Genomic DNA, 19,399 nt, shown 5'->3' on the forward strand with positions numbered 1-19,399 from the left:
ATGGGGAAAACTTTGTTTTTTCTTATCCATTTCTGGTAATCAGATTAGTATTACATGCCAAAAGTTTTAAATCTTAAAATGATTACATGGAACTGCAGGGGCCTACAACGCTTAAAGAAGGTCAAACAAGTTATTAATAGACTGCATGGATTCCAGAATAGTATTTCTACAGGAGACGCATCTTATGGAAGAGGATGAGGGGCCAGTCAGGAGGAGGTGGCGGGGTAGTGTATTCGCTTCTGCATTTTCTTCTAGAGCAAGAGGAGTTATGACTCTTGTCCATGAATCTGTCCCATTTGATGGGACAGACAACATGTTATCAAGGATAAGAAGGTAGATATTTGATAGTTCAGGGCTCCTTACTATTGGAAAAAATTAACCTGGTTAATGTCTACTGTCCTAACACAAACGACTCGGTTTTTTCAGGACTTGTTCTTCTTACTTTCATCGCTGCAGGGGCGCTTTGTGATCGCAGGGGATTTTAATTGCACCCTTATTCCAGAAATGGATAGATCCACTGGGTCAGATCTGACACATAGTAATTGTAGAACAACTATACAGATGTTTATGAAAGTTCTTAGACTGGTAGACATCTTTAGGGAACTACATCAACAAACTAGAGCCCACTCATGTTATTCAGCAACATTTCAGACCTACTCCCGAATAGATTATTTTTTAATTTCATCAGAGCTAATATCCAAAATTCAAAACTGTATGTATGATAGCATAGTGATCTCAGATCACGCGCCATGCTGTCTGAGCTATTGTGATGAGAACCTCACAAGAGACCCCCCTAGATGGCGTTTTCAACACAAATGGCTGCAGGATGGGGATTTTGTTAAATATATTGTGCTACAAATTGATGAGTTCTTTCAGTTGAACACAAATCAAACAACAGCAAGCACCAGATGGGAAGCCTTTAAAGCATTTATTAGAGGTCATATTATTAGCTATACAGGCAAAAAGTCCAAGGAAGCCAAGACTAAAAGGCAGCTTCTAGAAAATAAAATAAAGGACATTCAAGAGAGGGTTTTTCAAACAAATGATGCTGAGTTGAAAAAACAACTGCTGATCCTCAGAGCAGAATATGATAAAATGTCCAGTTTCAGAGCTGCATCCAGTCTCTTAAGATTGAAACAAAACTTTTACGAACAGAGGGACAAAGCTGGAAAACTTCTAGCTTGGCAGATTAAAAAGCTTGAAGGAACAAGATCGATCACATCAATTGAAACACGGGATAAAACTCTTAATAGATCCAAGAGATATTAATAATGCTTTTAAAGATTACTATCAGAAACTATATGATACTCAAGGAAATTTAGACCAAGTGGAATTAGTTAAGTTTTTGAGTGGGCTACATATCCCTGTCATTGCAGATGACTGTAGAGTAGACTTAAATATAGAAATAAATAAAGAGGAATTAGCACAGGCTATTGATGGAATGAGATCTGGTAAACAAGCAGGACCTGATGGTACTCCCATCGACCTTCATAAAAAATTTAAGGATACATTGCCATCTCCCCTTCTAGATACGTTTATGGAGTCATTTAAAAAAGGCACCCTGCCTCCCTCTTTGAATCAGGCCCTAATTATTCTGCTGCCAAAACCGGGAAGCCCCCAAATAAGTGTGAAAACCTGAGACCCATCAGTTTACTCAACTCTGATCTCAAAATCATCTCTAAACTACTGGCAATACGGTTGCAAAGAGTTCTACCAGGCATAATAAATAAGGATCAGAATGGGAGGCAAGGATATCACAATATTCGAAGGGTCCTGAATATTATTTGGTTTAAAAAGAACGCTAATGATACAGCTCTTCTTACATTGGATGCGGAGAAGGCTTTTGATAGGGTCGAATGGCCCTATCTTTTTAACATATTGGAGAGGTTAAATTGTGGAAGTAAGTTTATTAAATGGGTTAAAATATTATATAATAATCCAACTGCAGAAATAGTATCAAACAAAATATTTTCAAGGGCAATTCAAATCAGGAAAAGTTGTCAGGGATGTCCTCTCTCTGCTTTACTATTCACCCTGGCAATTGAGCCATTGGCATCAACTATTCGCCTACATCCACGAATCTCCGGGATAACAGTAGGTCCCACAGAGCACAAAATCTCTCTATTCGCTGACGATGTTATTTTATTTCTAACGGATCTGAAAAAGTTAATACCTGTTGTGATGGAAGTGATCCAGGAATTTGGGAGAATCTCAGGTTACAAAGTAAATAATACAAAATCTTCTATTCTGGTATTAAATGTAGATGAAAGGACTAATCCCATCAGAGAAGTTAAGCAATTTAAGGTAGTGGAACATTTTGAATATTTAGGTGTTCAGATTTTCCCAGCACTACAGCAGGTGGTCAAATCCAATTACGAACACCTAATGAAAACAATAGCTGCCTCAGTTAACAACTGGACATCCCTGCTTATATCCATATTGGGAAGAGTTAATATCCTGAAAATGAGTATACTACCAAAGCTATTATACCTCTTTCAAAGCATTCCCCTGCCGCTGCCTCCTGAATTATACACTTGGCTGAAAAAAACTATTTTAGGCTTTATGTGGAACAATGGAAGGTCTAGGCTATGCCTCTTGCTATATTTACCATTTGGTAGAGGGGGGTTAAACTTCAAACTTTACTATTGGGCCACACAACTATAAACTATCATGTTCTATTTTGCAGATAAAGATAATCCTCACTGGGTAGAAATGGAGTCCCATAACTTAAGTTTGGCTCTTCCATTATTCATATATTCTGACACTTTAAAGAAGTTACAGAAATATACTACAAATCCCATTCTGAAAAGCATGATTAAAATCTGGCAGGATGTTAGAAAATACCTAGCAGAGCCAAACAGCATATCTCAATTTAGTCCAATATGGGGTAATCAGCTGTTTGCTCCAGGTAGGGCAGATGGAACATTTAAACTTTGTCCATCGCAAGGCTTAAAAAGCATTGGCGACCTTTACTCATCAAATTCTGATGTATTTTTGTCATTTGGAGAGGTACAAATCAAAAGCATTATTTTAAATTTCTTCAGTTGAGAAGCTTTGTTAAAGCAAATTACAGTAATCTTAACAAGCCTCCCTTTACATTGCTTGAAAAATTAATGACTCAGAATAGATCAAGAAAGGGCATAATTTCAGACTTTTACAATGTGCTGATCTCTAACTCATTGGAGAACTCAAAAAATAAGCTTATAAACTGGAATTTGGACTTATCATCAAATATCAGTGAACAGGATTGGGAAAGGGCTTGCATTAAAACTCACACAATGTCCATAAACAGCCGTCTTAGAAATCTACAGTTTTAATGGCTAATGCGTGTTTGTTACGCCCATGCATTTAAATAAATACAACTAGGCCTGTCACGATAAATTTTGCTGAGCGATTAATTGTCTAAAAAATTGTGATAAACGATAATATTGTTTCAAGACCTTTTGACACTGATTTAATGGAAATGACTAATAATGCATGTGATTTCCTATTTATTCAACATTTCGTGCAACGAATATAGAAATGACAAGGGGAGGAACTGGAGCCAAATGGCTACCGCAGTTGATAAACCCGGTAGGTTTTCAGCTGTTCTTCGTTAACATGACATAAATAGGTTATAATGATTTTCATTCAGTCAGGACTTTACGCTGACTCTAACCACATGCATTGCAGGTAGATTCTAGTAAAGCATTTGCCTCTTTTTAAAATTAGTTAACTGGACTTGTAGCCATTATTTTGTGCCCATGTGGCTGGACACCACACGGCATGACGAACCCGATCGAACCGTTATACCTAGGATTTCTGTCGGCTAAAGTGTGGTCAGGTTTTGAAAATGGGCCGACAACTCGTGTAGTGTGCGCTGGACATTACACTAAGGAAATGAGGAAGGGAAGGTCAGTGGAGAGCACCGGAGTTGAGCCTTTTTTCATTCAGTGTCGGCAACAGAAAGAATAAAAGGCAGGAAGAGATGATAAAACCGATAATTAAAATTAGGTCGATAGGTTTAATTTATTGTGCGATTAATTGATTTATCGTTTATCGCGACAGGCTTAACAACAACATCCCAGATTTTTGCGTAGTGTAATTCTAAAAGGACTCTAATACACTGCATGTGGGAATGCAGACAAATCAATGCATTTTGGACAGAGGTGAAAGATACAATTGAAAAAATTCTCCTAAAGCAAATTTCACTGGACCCTAAATTGTTCCTGTTGGCTTTATACCCTGAGAAGCATAACTTTAGTAAAGTAGAATGTACCTATAAAGATATAAGCTCATTAGCTGCAAAAAATTTATTGCTTTGACTTGGAGAAATGTCAGCAGACCTAGTGCCATGCAGTGGTTAAAGCAGATAGCATCTAATTTGCCGCTAGAAAGAATAACATATATTAGAAAATCCAAACAGTATCTTTTTGAGAGGATTTGGGGTCCTTTCATTAATTTTATTAAGAATTTAGACTTATGAGAGGGACTGTTTGAGATTTGATTTGCTGGAACCTGCAGGGTGCCATGCTGTATAGATGTGTACATTTACATGTAACCAGTTTGTAATCTGCTTGAATACCCCTGTTTTTGAGAAGCTGTTTCTTGTTTTGTCTTTTTTCTGTCCCATGTCTGTCTTTTTTCTTTCTATGTTTTCATTTCTCTGAGTTGAGAAAGAGAATAATTACCGTCATATAATAACCAACCACAAAGAAAACGTGTTCAGATAGTTACATGATTGCATTTCCAAAGTGAAAAATCTCAATAAAAATATTTTGGAAAAAAAAAACATTTTTAATGCAACTTCAAAAATCACTTTTCTGAAAAAGAGGCGGGTCTGATTTTTGGACAAATTGAGCACAAATGAGCATCTGACCATTTTGATGCTCAGATTGAACTTTTAGATGCATTCTTTCTCCAACATACCCAGATCAAATGAATGGCTGAATAGCAGGACTCTGCAGAGCCGAGTTTCTGCTGGTGATGGAAGTCAGCTTTTTGACTTGGCACGTTGGAGTAGGGATGCATGTAAAGGCTGCAGGGCAGTAGCTCTCGAGGATTGGACTTGGTCACACCCGAATTAGGCTGTCAAATCCTAATTAACAAAAAAGTGATGAGAAAAGACATACTTTGACAACAGGATGTCCTCCAGCAGTTGCTTTGATGGATCCTCTGCTGCCCTCCGTCTCATAATGTGCTCTGTGATAGGACCTCGGCTGGACCTCCAACTTCAACTCAATCAGATCATACTGGTTGGGCAGAGGCCAGTCCAGTGGAGGGGGCAATAAGCCCCTGGAGAAAAGACACATAGAAGAATCTGATTGTTTGAAACATCAAACTTTCTCATAAAAAAAAGCCAAAACAATGGGGCTGCTTACAGCCTAATAAACCACTGGTCAAAGTTTCTCCAGAATCCTCTGCCTCACTGAGAAATGGACTTTCACACCAACGAGATACTAATAATGAGTAATTTGTTCTTTAAGTAGCACTCTTAACAATAAGCTAATAACTGGCCCAGTTCAATTGAGTCGTATTTCCCCCAAATGATGCATTTTATTCACTATAAAAAAAAACAAAACAATAATTCTAAGAGTAAATTGGTCTGCTCTCTGCTCTTAACCTCTCTGGGAAAAAAGAAGGAAGGAGAAATCATTTGTAATGATTTGTAAATCATTCGTTCCAACCTGAACAACGGGGCATTTCCAGGTTTAGGTTTATTCCAGCTGTAGTGGGAAGGCACTTGAAGATAAAGCTCAGCAAGGTTGGGTTTTTCTTGGGCCTCTTCGCCAGGAGAGTCCTGGTACGTGTCCAGACCAGGCTCTCCCTGACCGATCAAGAGGCCAAGGTGGCTACTGGTTGTCCTCCTGGTTTTGGAAGGAATGTCAAGTTCCTGGCATCCAGAAATGAGGAGTGAGCCAAGGGCAGTGGCAGGGCTTCCCACCCATGTGTCATCAGTCACACTGCCCCTTGGAGAGGTGCCTGGAGTGGGGCTTGGCGAGTGATGGGGAGAGGGTGAGCGAGTATGGGGCTCAGCACCGGAGTGGCGTCTCTTTCCACAAGGGGATGTTGGTCTGGATGATGCCCTATGAAAAGAAATTTATTTACCAAATTTTAGAGCTCTCAAATGATTTCTGTTTGTGAGAGAGGTTTTTTTTTTTTAAATAGTTGAATACATTTTCATAAAAGCATAAATAGTAATGCTGGTTCAAAATAACTGCGTGGAACATTAGTGTGATTCATGTTTCAAGCATGGGTCTTAATGAACATTAAGGAAAAGTTAGCAGTTCACAATGGAAGCAGTTAGTCCATCAACAACATTAACAACTATCCAATCTGACTTGGCATATGTGACCTGAAAAGATCTCAAATCACACTCTTCAACAAAGATAAAATTCAAAATGAATCCAGAATGATATAAAAGACTCGCTGTCACTTATTACTGACATTTTAACTCATCTTTTAAAAGTCACTTTAATCAGATTTTAAGACCAGCGGTGTCCAAAGTCCAGCAACTCTCGACAACTGGCATCCTGCATGTTCTAGTTCTCTCCCTGGTAGTAGTAACAACCTCCTCAGCTTGTCAATGTTCTTCTTTGGCCTTCTAATGAGCCATCATTTGATCCAGGTGTGTTAAACCAGGGAGAGAACTAAAACATGCAGGATGCCGGCCCTCCAGGACCCACTTTGGGCACCACTGTTCAAGGCTTTACATAATTTGTATCCGTTAGTTAATATTGACAGATGAGGCACAACCTTTTACTTAGGAGGCAATTATTTTTCAAATCTCAAAATTAACTGTAGTAACTTCGGCTGCCTCAGTTGCTTGATATGTTTATTCTTGACTTGGGAGTTTACGCAGGTGTCAAACTCCAGTCCACAAGGGCCACTGCCCTGCAACTTTTAGATGTGCCTCTGCTGCACCACACCTGAATAGAAGAATTAGGTCATTAGCAGGACAATACACAAGAAGGAGGTAATTAAGCCATTCCATTCCAGTGTTTTGTACCTGTGGCACATCTAAAAACTGTAGGATAGTGTCCTTTGAGGAGTGGAGTTTGACACCCCTTATATAGCCAGAATAACTTTCAATACCAGAATAATACATTAACGCACGGGTGTCCAAAGTCGGTCCTCGAGGGCCAGCATCCTGTGTGTTTTAGTTCTCTCCCTGGTTTAACGCACCTGGATCAAATGATGGCTCGTTAGAAGCCTAAGAAGAACATTGACTTGCTGAGAAGGTTGTTACTACCACCAGGGAGAGAAGTAAAACATGTAGGATGCCGGCCCTCGAGGACCGACTTTGGGCACCCCTGCGTAACGGATTCACTCCCTCTGTGGGATGTAAATCCATACGCCACATTAACTAGTGTTTATATTTATACATATCAGATGTTGCAGTGTAATGTACAGGGTTTCTGCTAGTTTAAGAAAGTCAGATTTAAGACTTTTTAAGATATCTTGTAAAAGCCACTTTGATCAAATTTAAGACAACCTTTTACTACAGAGGCAATTATATTTCAGATAGGGTCAGATTTTTTTGTGGAAAGCTTTTTTTTTTTTTTTTACTTGAATCAAATCATTCTTTATATTAAAAAAACTGTATTTTGTTAAATACTTTTTATGAAGGACACTACTTGTAATGAATAAAAATAAAACTGTGTAATACAATTGTTTGGAAAAAAAATCACAATGCAATCTGTTCTTCTTAACCAAGAAGAACAGAGAGGGTAATTATGCACACTGCCTGAAAAAGATGATGAAAACAACAAACAAGTGGATCTCCATATGGAGGTGAAGCTGACTGACCTGGAGGTAGGCCGGCGGCTCAGCCAGTTCTCCTCTGTGACACTGGTGCGAGGGGAGTGACAAGGTGACTGTCGGGGTGACTGATAGGGTGACAACACTGGATTGAAAGCTGACGGATGCTGGTATTTCTGCTGCCAAAGCTCCACCCCAAATGCCCCTCCCCTGCAACCTGGTGACCCCAGAGCTAGGAGTGCAGGGTCTTGTAACTCTCCCTCCACATCATCATAACCGTGGGAGAACGATTCACAGGATGACAGGTCAGACATCCAGCTTCTAGAGGAGAGGCTGCTGCAGGGACTGGGGCTGAGTGCAGTTTCACGATAGCAGGCATCCAGAGGCAAGTAGAGCTGGTCTCTGGTCCACAGTGGCTCAGGATAACCTCCTTCTGCACCACCTAGTGGCAAAACCTCCAGGTCATTGCCAGGCTCGATATGATTATGAGCAATGGACGTGATTTCAATGCTTGGGCAATCAAATGCCCTGAAGTTCTGCTGGAGGCCACAATAGGGTCTGTGAGAAAGGCCATCAGCATGATCGTAGTCAACTGTGCCAGGTAAACATGGAAGGTGGCTCTGCAGCTCCGGACTACAGAGCTGCTCAGTGAGAGCCTGATTGGAGGGAGGTGTCTTCACATCCAGAGCTAAAGCTGTGAAATAGAACAAAGATGTTCAAAAATGAATCTCAAAATTAAATCAAGTGTTGCAGTAACTAATTCTACCTCAATTTCTTCATATGTTTATTCTTTGGTTGGGAGTTTAATGTGTTAATGTCCATTAATTAAGTATAACCCCTTCAAAAACTAACATTCACTCACACTGTGGGATGTACATCCATACACCATATTAACCAGGGTTTATTTATAAATATCAAACGTCCTAGAACAGCGATGCAAGCAATGGAAACCAAAGTTAAATTATTTGTTTGTTCCAAAAAAATTTGCTTTTAAAGTTGATTCTTATTTAGGCAAACTGACAATTATGTGACTCTGCACCAGTTAGCTGTATGAATAAACTTAACCTTCAACTTTTTTTTTATGTTGAAGGTTAAATAAGGTTGACAATCATATCACAATTGTATTCTCTTACATGGGCTGCACAGTGGCGCAGTTGGTAGAACTGCAAGAAGATTCTGGGTTCAATTCCCAGCCCAGGGTCTTTCTGCATGGAGTTTGCATGTTCTCCCTGTGCATGTGTGGGTTCTCTCCAGGTACTCCAGCTTCCTCCCACAGTCTTAAAAACATGACTGTCAGATTAATTGGTCTCTCTAAATTCCCCCTAGGCGTGAGTGTGTGCGTGCATGGTTGTTTGTCCTGTCTGTCTCTGTGTTGCACTGCGACAGACTAGCGACCTGTCCAGGGTGACCCCGCCTCTCGCCTGAAATTTTCGCTAGAGATGGGCACCAGCACCCCTCCAAACCCCATTAGGGACAAGGGTGTACAGAAAATCGATGGATGGATGGATTCTCTAACATGTCAAGCTATCATCAATATAACAGTTACACTTCCAGTAACAAACTCTTATTTTGAAAATCCAAATGGGATACTTCTGGTGCCGAATTAAGCCTAATTCACACAACAGGATTTTTGTCCAACAATCTTAGAGCATTCTGTGTTACATTATCACTTCATCTTGTCCTGTGTGGTGTTAAAAGTGATCTGATCTGGTTGGTACAACATCGTGACCAAATTTTATTAGTGCTTAAAACTATATTTTAAGCACTAATTTTGCAATAATAAAGAATTGGATGCTGTAATTAAAGATGTCCCTCAGGTTCTGATAAACAAAGGTCAAAGATTTTTACCATGACACATAATCAATACTTTGGTAATAGCTACTGATTTTCTAGAATTATATTTTATTAATAAATCATTCAGGACCTTCATTGTTCCAACAGACTTTCCCTTCCCTCTGAAGAAGAAGAAATATATACTTAAAGAGTTTTCACATTTTCAAAGCATCTGTGAGAAAATCAGATGCAGTTGCTTAAAATGATCCACACTCCCAAAAGCCAAAGAATTCAATTTGATGTAGAAAAAAAGTAATGCATTACTTTTTCTTGCAATTATTCATTTCAAGTTTGGGAACATCTTGATAGTTGGACGTTGTCTAATAAATATACCAGCTTTGTCTGAATGCTATGCTATCCTGGTATGTATTTTTAAAACAGTCTCACACACACACACCACATAATGTATGCAAAATATGTGTGTATGCAAAAAAGGTGTTAAGGCACCAACTGTGATCTGCCTCACCAGCTCCACTGCCTCACGCATAGACCTCACTTTGCAGGCTAAAATAAGCTCGGTATGGTGCAGCAGCTACCCTCCTGTTGGGTCAGTGTTCCTCAGTTCCGGTCCTCAGGGGCCACTGTCCTGCATGTTTTAAGAGCACTTAAAATAGATCTTCCACAGTGAAGCAACACTTCTGTCACACTGATGACTTGAATAAGAAAGTGATTAAAAGGCTTCTGTAATATTTTGAATCAGGGGTTCTGGAACAGAGTCACATCTAAAATTTGCAGGACAGAGGTCCCTGAGGACCAGAATTGAGAACCACGTACCATGTTTTAGACGTTATGTGAAACAGAAGGGGAAAAATAGCGGCAGGAGGTAATGGACTAAACCAGGTGGGTGCCTCAAAGCAGTTAGAAAACCAGGAAGTAAAACCAGCCAGCAGACATGCTGGGTGTCACACTGGTTCACTGCAGAGAACCTGAAAAACAGGCAGGCTAGAGACAGACGCGCAATCCCTATCTTTATGGACTCATCTACTTATTTGTTCATCCATTCACCTGAATCGTTGGAAGAGAAGAATAAGAAATGCTCCTTCATATAATAACATTTTCCTTTTTTCTTCATCTTATAAAACTTTGAACTAACTTTTGTCAGACAGACAGACAGTAGTTAACACTGTTGCATTGCGGTGAAAGTGTGTGAACAGAGAAGGTTTGCTCTGGATCCTGTGGCTGCCCGTCACAGTCCAAACAAAGCATTTCCAACATATCTTATCTTTGCTGGTTTATTTATNAGGAAGAGATGATAAAGCTGATAATTAAAATGAGGTCGATAGGTTTAATTTATCATGTGATTAATTGATTTATCGTTTATCTCTACCGGCCTATTTGGTATTATAGACACTAACTTGCATATATTTTAGAAAGGATTTAATTGTACACCATCACAAAGTAGGGTTTAAATTTAAAAGATTATATTTGCTTTTCAATGTGATATTACACATAAAAGTCTTAAAACAGATCTAAGTCAACATCTGTAAGTCTTTTGTGTCATGGCCAATTGTTTAGGGACTGAGATTTATGCCCATGCCTCTTGAGAAAATAGCTCAAGCTCAATAAGATCGGATTAAAAGTTTAAATGTTGCCACAGATTCCCAGTGGAACTTATGCAAGGACTTTGACTAGGCCTTTCTCACACATGGATTTGCTTTGGTCAAACAATTCCTTTGTGGCTTTGGTTGTGTGTTTAAGTTTATAGTTGTTGTCCTGAGCCTCTGCTCGAGTTAACTCTAACCAGCTTTCCTGTCACTGAGCTGCAACAAAAACTGTCGCTAAAGCATGAAGCTGCCACCACCATGTTTCACCATGGGCACGGTGCGTTTATAGGGATGTGCAATGTTAGTTTGCTGCCATAGAAACTTTTTTTGTTTGAAAGTAAATCTTAAGATCATTTGGCAAGATCTGAATTTCTGTCGTTTACATTTCTCGTGGACCTCAGCAAATTGGAGATCTTTTGACTTTCTCTCGACAGTAGTTTGGAAAGGAATGGCCAGATTTATGGAGTACATGATTAATGGTTGTGATGTTGGCAGATTCTTCCACCCGAGCTTTCAAACTTCAACTCTATAGTTGATCCTCTCTAATTAATGCTCTCCTTTAACGACTTGTCAGTTTAGGGGAACAGTCATACCTTGGTAGGTTTACATTTGTTTCATAGTCTTTTATCTTTTCAGACAGTATCAGTTATATGATACGTTCACAGTTTGGGTAACTGATTGCTAAAAGCAATCAGTTGTACTTGATTTTATTAGAGGCATTGTATGTATGTAACATAATTTTCTTTCACTTTGTAATTATCTTCTACTTTGTGTTGGACTGTCATATAAGGTCCTAATAAAATGCATTAAAGTTGAGGCTGTAAAGTAACAAAATGTGTTAATTTAAGGGGTACGAATAATATTGTAAGGTATTTTAAACTCAGTGTTTTCCAGAAAGAGACATTCCTCACTTGGTAGAATTGTGAGCATCTCTTCTGGAAAAGCTAGTATCACATTATCAACAGCGCCTTTCCAAGAAATATCACTTTAACTGAATGACATGTTTGTCTCACATTTCAGCTAAGTCAAATAAGAGCAGATGGTTAGCAGTGAAACAGCTCCATGGATGTTTACGCCTTTTTGACGGTGTTAACCTATCACAAAAACTGTTCCTTATTGCAAACGTTGAATTTTAAAGCAGAATCCGCAGGAATGCTAAAGCTGGTGTGTATCTAAACACCGTATAAAGCCTCTGCTACTGGTTACATGAAGTAGTAAAACTCTTGCAGTCAACCACCCTGGCACACAATGTTTAAAAGTGGATGCAAATTGGTGAGCTTGAAAGTCATTTATAGCTTACAGCATAAAGGAAACAGCAGGGGGAAAAAAGAAAGATTACATCTGTTTCCACAAGAGCTGTAATTGTGGAAAACCAGATCAGCTTTCTGGATGATTGAGTTCTTAGAAATATTTCGTATTTAATTTGAATTACATTTTGCTCTCAGCTTTAGCGCCAAGATACACACTCTACACCAACTTAGAAGTTGTTGATTTACAGATCTCCACATTTCTCTCAGGTTGGCAGTGATGGGAATTAAAATACAGCGTTTGGAAAACAGAATACCACAGCACCATTAAATAGCTATTGATGTCTTTTCTACCCTCATGCGCTTTAAATAATTCTACCCTCATTGCTTTATTGTTGAGGACTTGTACTTTAGATGTTTCCAGTTTCAGTTTGACATGAGATCATCACAACCTGCAGATATAGTAAGCTGTTAAACCTTGTGCTTCGGGGAATCTTTTAGAAGCATCTCACATTTCACTGATTACACTGACATTAGAGATGACTAGTGAGCTTTTGGATATATTGGCAAAAAAAAAAACAACTAAATTATTTATTTTAAAGAGCAAACACATTTAAGATTTTATCTGCATTGTTGCTGCAATCGTATCACAGGAATTAAGCAGATGGCTTTCTTTTGCCTGAGTGACCAAAATGCCATGTGACTTATGTAGTTTCTTTATGTGAAGGCTGAGCGGTTGCGATACTCTCCATATCCAAAGGTTGATTTGGCCCTGTCCTGTCAGAGTAACCCGCGTGACGCTTTAACCTTGGATGCTGCATTAACTCCTGGGTTTGGCTCTGCAGAGGTGATAGTGAGGTGTTAAAGAGACAGACGTTATGCACCGTGTTGCTCTGCTCCTGTCACTCTGTTTGCATTATTAATTTCCTTCAAGTCAGTTTGTTTTGGAAAATAGAGACGAAGAGGTTCTTGGAATGCTCGTTGTGGTAATTTGTTGGTTGCCACTTTGCATTTTTAATCGCCTCTTTGTTTAGTTACGTTGTCACAGCTTTGTGTCTTTAAAAATGTCTTTGTGCATCAGCCTTTGTCATGACATTTTCAGATTGTTCCTTTTATAGCACGTGTCAAGCTTGAGGCCTGTGGGCCAAATCCAGCCCGCCACAGCTTTTTATGTGGCCCTCTAAGTTCTAGACTGAACACTAAATGTGCTTAAATATTATTTTATCAGTCAAATCAGTGCAGTTTTTCTGTTTGCAGCCAAATTATATCAATCAGTCCCTCCAGTTTCTTACAAATTATTACCGAAATTCATGCAAAATCAACAAATCCCCACACTTTTTTTTTTGCACCCATACGTAATTGGTGGTTTATAGCAGATGTTCCACAAAAATGGTCAAAAACTTTCTTACTTGTACTAAACAGCTACCTCAGCCTTAATTGATGTCAGATAACAGTCCATTTTCTATACACAGTGAGTAACAAAAAGCTGCATTTACCGTCATAAATATTTCCAAATTGGTACCACAAACACTTTGATTCTATTGCAAAAAAATCACAAAACAATGGTGAAATCCTTGGGGGACTGAAAAGATGTTAAATATGATTTAATTTTAACAGTTTGTGAACGGGTTTTATCAATACATTCTGGCACAACCGACTCTTTAAGAACATTCATGATCTTGATTTGGCCCAAAGCTAAAATGAGTTTGACACTCCTGCTTTATAGGATATTTACCTCCATATTTTGCGCTGGTTTGCAAAATGTGGGAACAAAAATTCCCCCCATTGTTTCGTTTCATCCAAACTACCTTCAAATTGACACATTTTATCCAGCTGAAATTCAATCCTGTAATCAGGTTCAGATCCAGTTTAATATCCACCGAAACTGGGTTGTTTTGATACGCATACATTCACTCACAGAAAGCTAAAAATGAACCCATAAACCAGATAATGCATTTATCAACAAAAAGAAAAGGGAATATCCTGTAATAGTCGAGAGGAAATGTAACTGATTCTCCCTTTATGTGCACCTACTTCACATATTTCTAAGACGTTTACAACATACAGTGACTACGAACGAGTCAAAACAGTTCTGCATTTGTCCCAATGTACCGCCTGTGTCTGCTTTAAATTGGACTTTTTTTTTAGCAAGGACAGAGTTGCGGATGCACAGAAGTATGAACCAGACATATTGCCTCGTGGAAAAAAACAAACTCAGCTGTGTGAAACTAGCGCTTTACTTCCAGCTGCACACAGTTGTCACAGTGAAGCTTTCACCAGGGACTTCATCAGGTCCTGCTAGATGAAGGTTAATAAGATGAATCCCCTGCTCCACCTGCTTCCTCGGCAGTATTTTCACCTTCCAGTCCAGCGGGGCTTTCAGCCCTTCCTCAGAGTCTCGCTGTCTTGTTATAATTTATCCCACCAGGAGGCTCATTACCAAGCCGAGCTGCTAACTGTTTCCCAACAATCATACCCTCAACAGTACACAGGGCGAGCAGCCATGAGTGGCAACATCTCGGCTCGCACGGACTCATCGCGGTGGAGTTCTGCCCTCGGTAAGCACTTTGTGCGAGCGAGGCTACATTTCAGCGTGCCCCCTGCTTGTTTCTGCTGAAGTAGATGGTGCCACATTATAGTTGGTAACCTAAAACGACCCAGAGACTGCAGCAGTTAGCAAAACGATGGGACAGCTCGGGGAAAGAAAAAAAAATGTTTGCTTAGACAAAGTGGACAAAATCAGCTGTTTAAGCATGCTTTTATTACCCAGAGCATCATCCACTGGCATAATGAGCTAATAAAGGAATAAGGACACCCATTATTTTAATTTATACACTCATCTGTACGAGAAAACATGGGGTTATGCGTGTATCCAGACAAACAATTTCATTACAGTTGCTAACGTGCTTCTATAGTTAAGATTAGCCTACTTACAGATTTGTTTATGAGCACAGAGTTAGACCTTCGCAGCTGCTTATCTGAATGAATCAGGTCAAACAGGATGGAGTGCTTTTTTCTTTTTTCTTTCATTTCTCGGTTTTGCAGATCATCTTGGTATAGAGGCTTGCAGAATCAAGTAGGAGGTTCAGTGGGAATTGTCTGCACGGTTATAAAAATACCAACGATGGGCTCTCCCCTAGATGAACGCCAGAGAGCCGCATATATGCAAAGACGCCTGACAGGCAGTGGCACTTTAAAAGTCAGGGATGATTTCTGCTGAAAGCTTCTGGGTTTTTTTTTTTTTTAACATGTTACTGGTTGGATGTGTCATAGTCAAGACATTTTAGTGAAAAGCATCAAGAGAAAACATCAGTTATGCTTTGGAAAGCTACTGACTCCTACGCTGTTTGAAAAAGTCAGGAAAGTTGTGGAAATTGATTTCACTTTTTTCAGGTGTGGATAAGTATGTAAAATAAAAATTTAAAAAATATGGTAAATAATTGTATTTCCAGATTTTATTATGTCTATATAAATAATGTATAAACAACTAAGAACTGTGGAAAAGGCAAGTATGGGATTTTTTATTTTTTAAACGAAGGATGGTTTGGTATTTATCTGCGTCGAGACGTTTGGGTGAATCCAGCGTTAGTATTCAAACGCCTTGAAAACGCTTTGGCGCAGGCTGCATCGAGCCGTGTTCTCCTCCGGCCCCGCTATCAGCCACAGTCTGGACAAAGTGCACGCTGAGCCAAGGTCACATCCTCACGCAGCCCACGCTGTCACGCTGTGGCTTATGTCATCACTTAATCAAGGGATCAAGGGTGACACAAACACAGACGTTTGTTTATATTTAGGCGGCTGCGACGAGAAACGAGACGCCGAGCAGAATCTGCGCTGACGTGTGTTTAGGACGTGGAAGTTGCACCATATTGTTGGCGTTTGTTTGCCAGCATAACCAAGATCTGATTTTCTTATTGTGACACAGATTACAGGATATTGTGGCAACCCTGAGAGTGTAGTTTAATCAGCTAACTGAAGTAGATGCTATCAGATGAAACTATGCAGATAATGATTTGAGTTCTGTTTTTTTTATTTTTTTATTGCTGGAGTAGAGGAAGGAAGACATTGGAGGGTGAATCTAATCTGTGTCTTCTTGTCTTATTCTAATGTTGCAGATGCAAACTCTTTATCTAACCCTCTATCAAGGGTATATATTATCACTTCTTTAAGAAATTACCTAATTAATATTCAGTTGGTGACACAGCTGGTTTCCCTTACTTAATAAAAAACGGTCTTCAATCACATTGACTAATTTTATTTTTCTAAATATATATAATAGAAGCAGCTTCAGTTTTTTTCCTTTTGGCAAAAGCACTTTTAAAACCGTATTTTGCATAAAAAAAAAGCACCCTAGTTTTAGCTACACACACACGCTATCTTTGTGGGGACTTTCCATTGACTTCCTTTCATTACCCTAACCTTTACCCTTTTCCTAACCCTTTCCATCACATACCTAACCCTAACCAAAACTCAATTCACACCTTAGTCCTAACTCTGACCCCTGACCGAAAAACAGGGTTTTCCCTTGTGGGGACCAGGCTTCGGTCCCCACAAGGAGCAATTGGACCCCACAAAGTAGTATATGTCAGGAAAATCGTCCCCACAAGGTATTACAAACAAACACGCACGCACGCACGCACGCACACACACACACACAGACAGACGGATTTATGCAGGTCGCTGGTCTAAATTTGTTAGAACAAATTCATTTCTATTGTGCTTTTCTTTATGCATCATTATGCAGTGTTTGCTGCAGGACAGCCTGGCTGCGATCTGATCACAGTCTCGGTTGAAAGAAAAAGGATTTTCCTGGATTGTCCCCAAAACAAATGACTAGTGTACAAATGATGTCTAATGCTTGTTATAAAGTTCTTGATAACTAGACGCAGACATTTAGAAGTGATAAATAAAAAAGTTTGTTTCATTAGATTTAGGCAAATAGTGGGGGCTACCAACAACTAAATAATTCTTAGCAGGAGCTTTTTCCTACTAAATGAATGTGTTGTCCTCTGTGACAACATGGTTCTGTAATAAACATACATTTACTTAACCACAGGAGACTGTGTCCACTTCTGTTCCTTGAAATTTAAAGTGATAATTCATGGCACGAAAATATACACATGCAATTGCAAACGGTTCTCATTTCTGCTCCGAAGTGCTGCCATATTTTTTTTTTATCTTTCTCTTTTTTGAGCGTGGTAAAGTCTCTGTTTCTGCCTTCAGATCACAGATGTGTCCTTGCCAAACTACCTGGTGGCCTCCTCCATGGGTTTGTTGCCCACACAGCTCCTCAACTCGTACCTGGGCACCACCCTGCGCACCATGGAGGACGTCATCGCCGAGCAGAGCATCAGTGGCTACTTTGTGTTCAGCCTGCAGGTGAGACGGATAGATGCGATATCAAGCTACTCGCATGTGTAAGAGAAATGCTATAACTGAATTTATGAATAATAATGAGTGACTTGTATATAAAATAGGGAACTGGGTTTCAGCTGTCTTTATGCCTTGAAGCACAGATCCGCTTTGTATATTCAGAGTTCTCCTAGAAATGTCCAAGGTCAAACATGGACGACCCAGGTTGCACCAGCAAATCCTGTTTTCCTTCTTCCAATTTCTCGATTTCTGTATTATATTTAACCCCTTAAAATAAACACTTTACAGAGTCTTTAAAGCAGCTGACACACAACCACAAACTGGCACTGTGTCAAAAATGATCCGACGAGAGGTTTTTCCACTAGCTGCGGTTCAGTGACGTGTTTAAGTTCTGCTAGTACATTAGATCAGCTGTGTCAGAACAAATCCAAAAGCTCGCAGCGCCCGAAGGAACGACCTTCTAGTGAGAGCAGATGCTCAGCTTTCTTCTAGTTCCTATTCTCTTGTACTTATGCAGTTTTCTCAATAACTCATAGAATGTTTATCAAGTCCCACTTGGAATTATTTTATGCTTACTGTTGTTTTTTTTTTGTGTAAAGGCCAGTGTGTGATTCAGCTTCATCTGCAGGGGTTGGGCCTGTGTAACGATAGATAAGCATTGGTTGGCCTTGGTAGCAGCTTCACACTGCAACAACATACATGAGCAAGGTTGAACAAACATAGTGTCATGATATGTAATGTGCACTTTGCTCGAACGTTTAATAATGCACTTGGGGAAAATAGGTGACGCTTGTTCCTGAGGGCAGGGAGCCACACCCTCAAAATGACATGTAGCATTTTCATAAGACACACACACCTTTCCAAGAAGTGTGTTTGTCTTTCTAATAATAGATTTCTCCTATTATTGGGCTCTGTTGTTTCATTTGGCTTGACACCAAAGCACACCTGCTGCCGAGTCTGCCTTTGTTCTAACTTAATTCAGCCCATTGGAAATATGTCCTTAAATATTAAAATTGGATTTGGATGCTTCATTATGCATGTCTACGGCTGCACTATACCCAGTTCTAACAGAATAAGAAATCCCACTTTACAGATATTGACTGAATCAGTTTCATCCAGCTGTTTTCGAAACAAAAACGTAATTCTGATGCAAACTGCAGTTAAATTGCATGTCTGCAAGCGTAAAAATAGTTTTAATACATGAAAAGAAATGACACATTAAGTGAACTAAGCGAATCATGAGATTAAGCAGCCAATACATGACTTTGAAAAAAGAAAACGGAGCCCAGTGAGCAGTGGGGATGAATTCAATGTCGAGGCTGCAGGTGGACCTCAGTTTGACATGAGTCGGTGTTGACTGTATTTATAGCTCAGGCATGGTCTTTTATACTTTTGTCTGGGATTACAGTATGCAAAACTGGGTGCTGTAAAAGTGGCATGTCTAAGTGGCACCTTAGAATACAAATTTAGTAAGCTCCATAAAAAAACAATGCAAAAATGACATTTGCATGTCATTTTTGCAAATGACATGCAAATGTCATTTACATTTGACTGAAATGCAGACATTTTTATTTTATTTAGCTTTATAAATTAATTATATCCTTTTATTTTAGTTGTATTTTTATCATGACATTAAAATACAAAAAAAAATACTTTTGTTTG

At 39.3% G+C, this 19,399-nt stretch overlaps 2 protein-coding genes across 2 annotated transcripts in view; one reads left to right on the plus strand and one right to left on the minus strand.

Annotated features, from left to right (window-relative positions):
- The window catches only part of tmem64 (transmembrane protein 64), a 28,238-nt gene that overhangs the window by 4,327 nt on the left and 4,512 nt on the right, over positions 1 to 19,399 (plus strand). Inside the window, exon 2 of the mRNA XM_015030466.1 lies at positions 17,588 to 17,743. Within this exon, the coding sequence (XP_014885952.1) occupies positions 17,588 to 17,743 (156 nt within the window). The remainder of the gene's footprint in view (positions 1 to 17,587; positions 17,744 to 19,399) is intronic.
- Positions 4,900 to 6,563, minus strand: LOC106946257 (nuclear factor of activated T-cells, cytoplasmic 3-like). The gene is made up of 3 exons (XM_015030467.1): positions 6,427 to 6,563; positions 5,667 to 6,065; positions 4,900 to 5,274 (listed from the first exon to the last, which is right to left on the minus strand). Coding segments are annotated over exons 1-3 (594 nt in total). The 5' UTR covers positions 6,429 to 6,563; the 3' UTR covers positions 4,900 to 5,081.

This window comes from Poecilia latipinna, unplaced genomic scaffold (genome assembly GCF_001443285.1).
Source record: "Poecilia latipinna isolate Pla-1442-1.1 unplaced genomic scaffold, P_latipinna-1.0 Scaffold183, whole genome shotgun sequence".
Classification (NCBI taxonomy): Eukaryota; Metazoa; Chordata; class Actinopteri; order Cyprinodontiformes; family Poeciliidae; genus Poecilia; species Poecilia latipinna.

Bases quoted from the DNA above. Each gene is read 5' to 3' on its own strand.
- LOC106946257 (XM_015030467.1), bottom strand. The intron at 5,275-5,666 runs GTTGGAACGAAT...TCTTTTCTCCAG, and splicing joins GGAAATGCCCCGTTGTTCAG to GGGCTTATTGCCCCCTCCAC.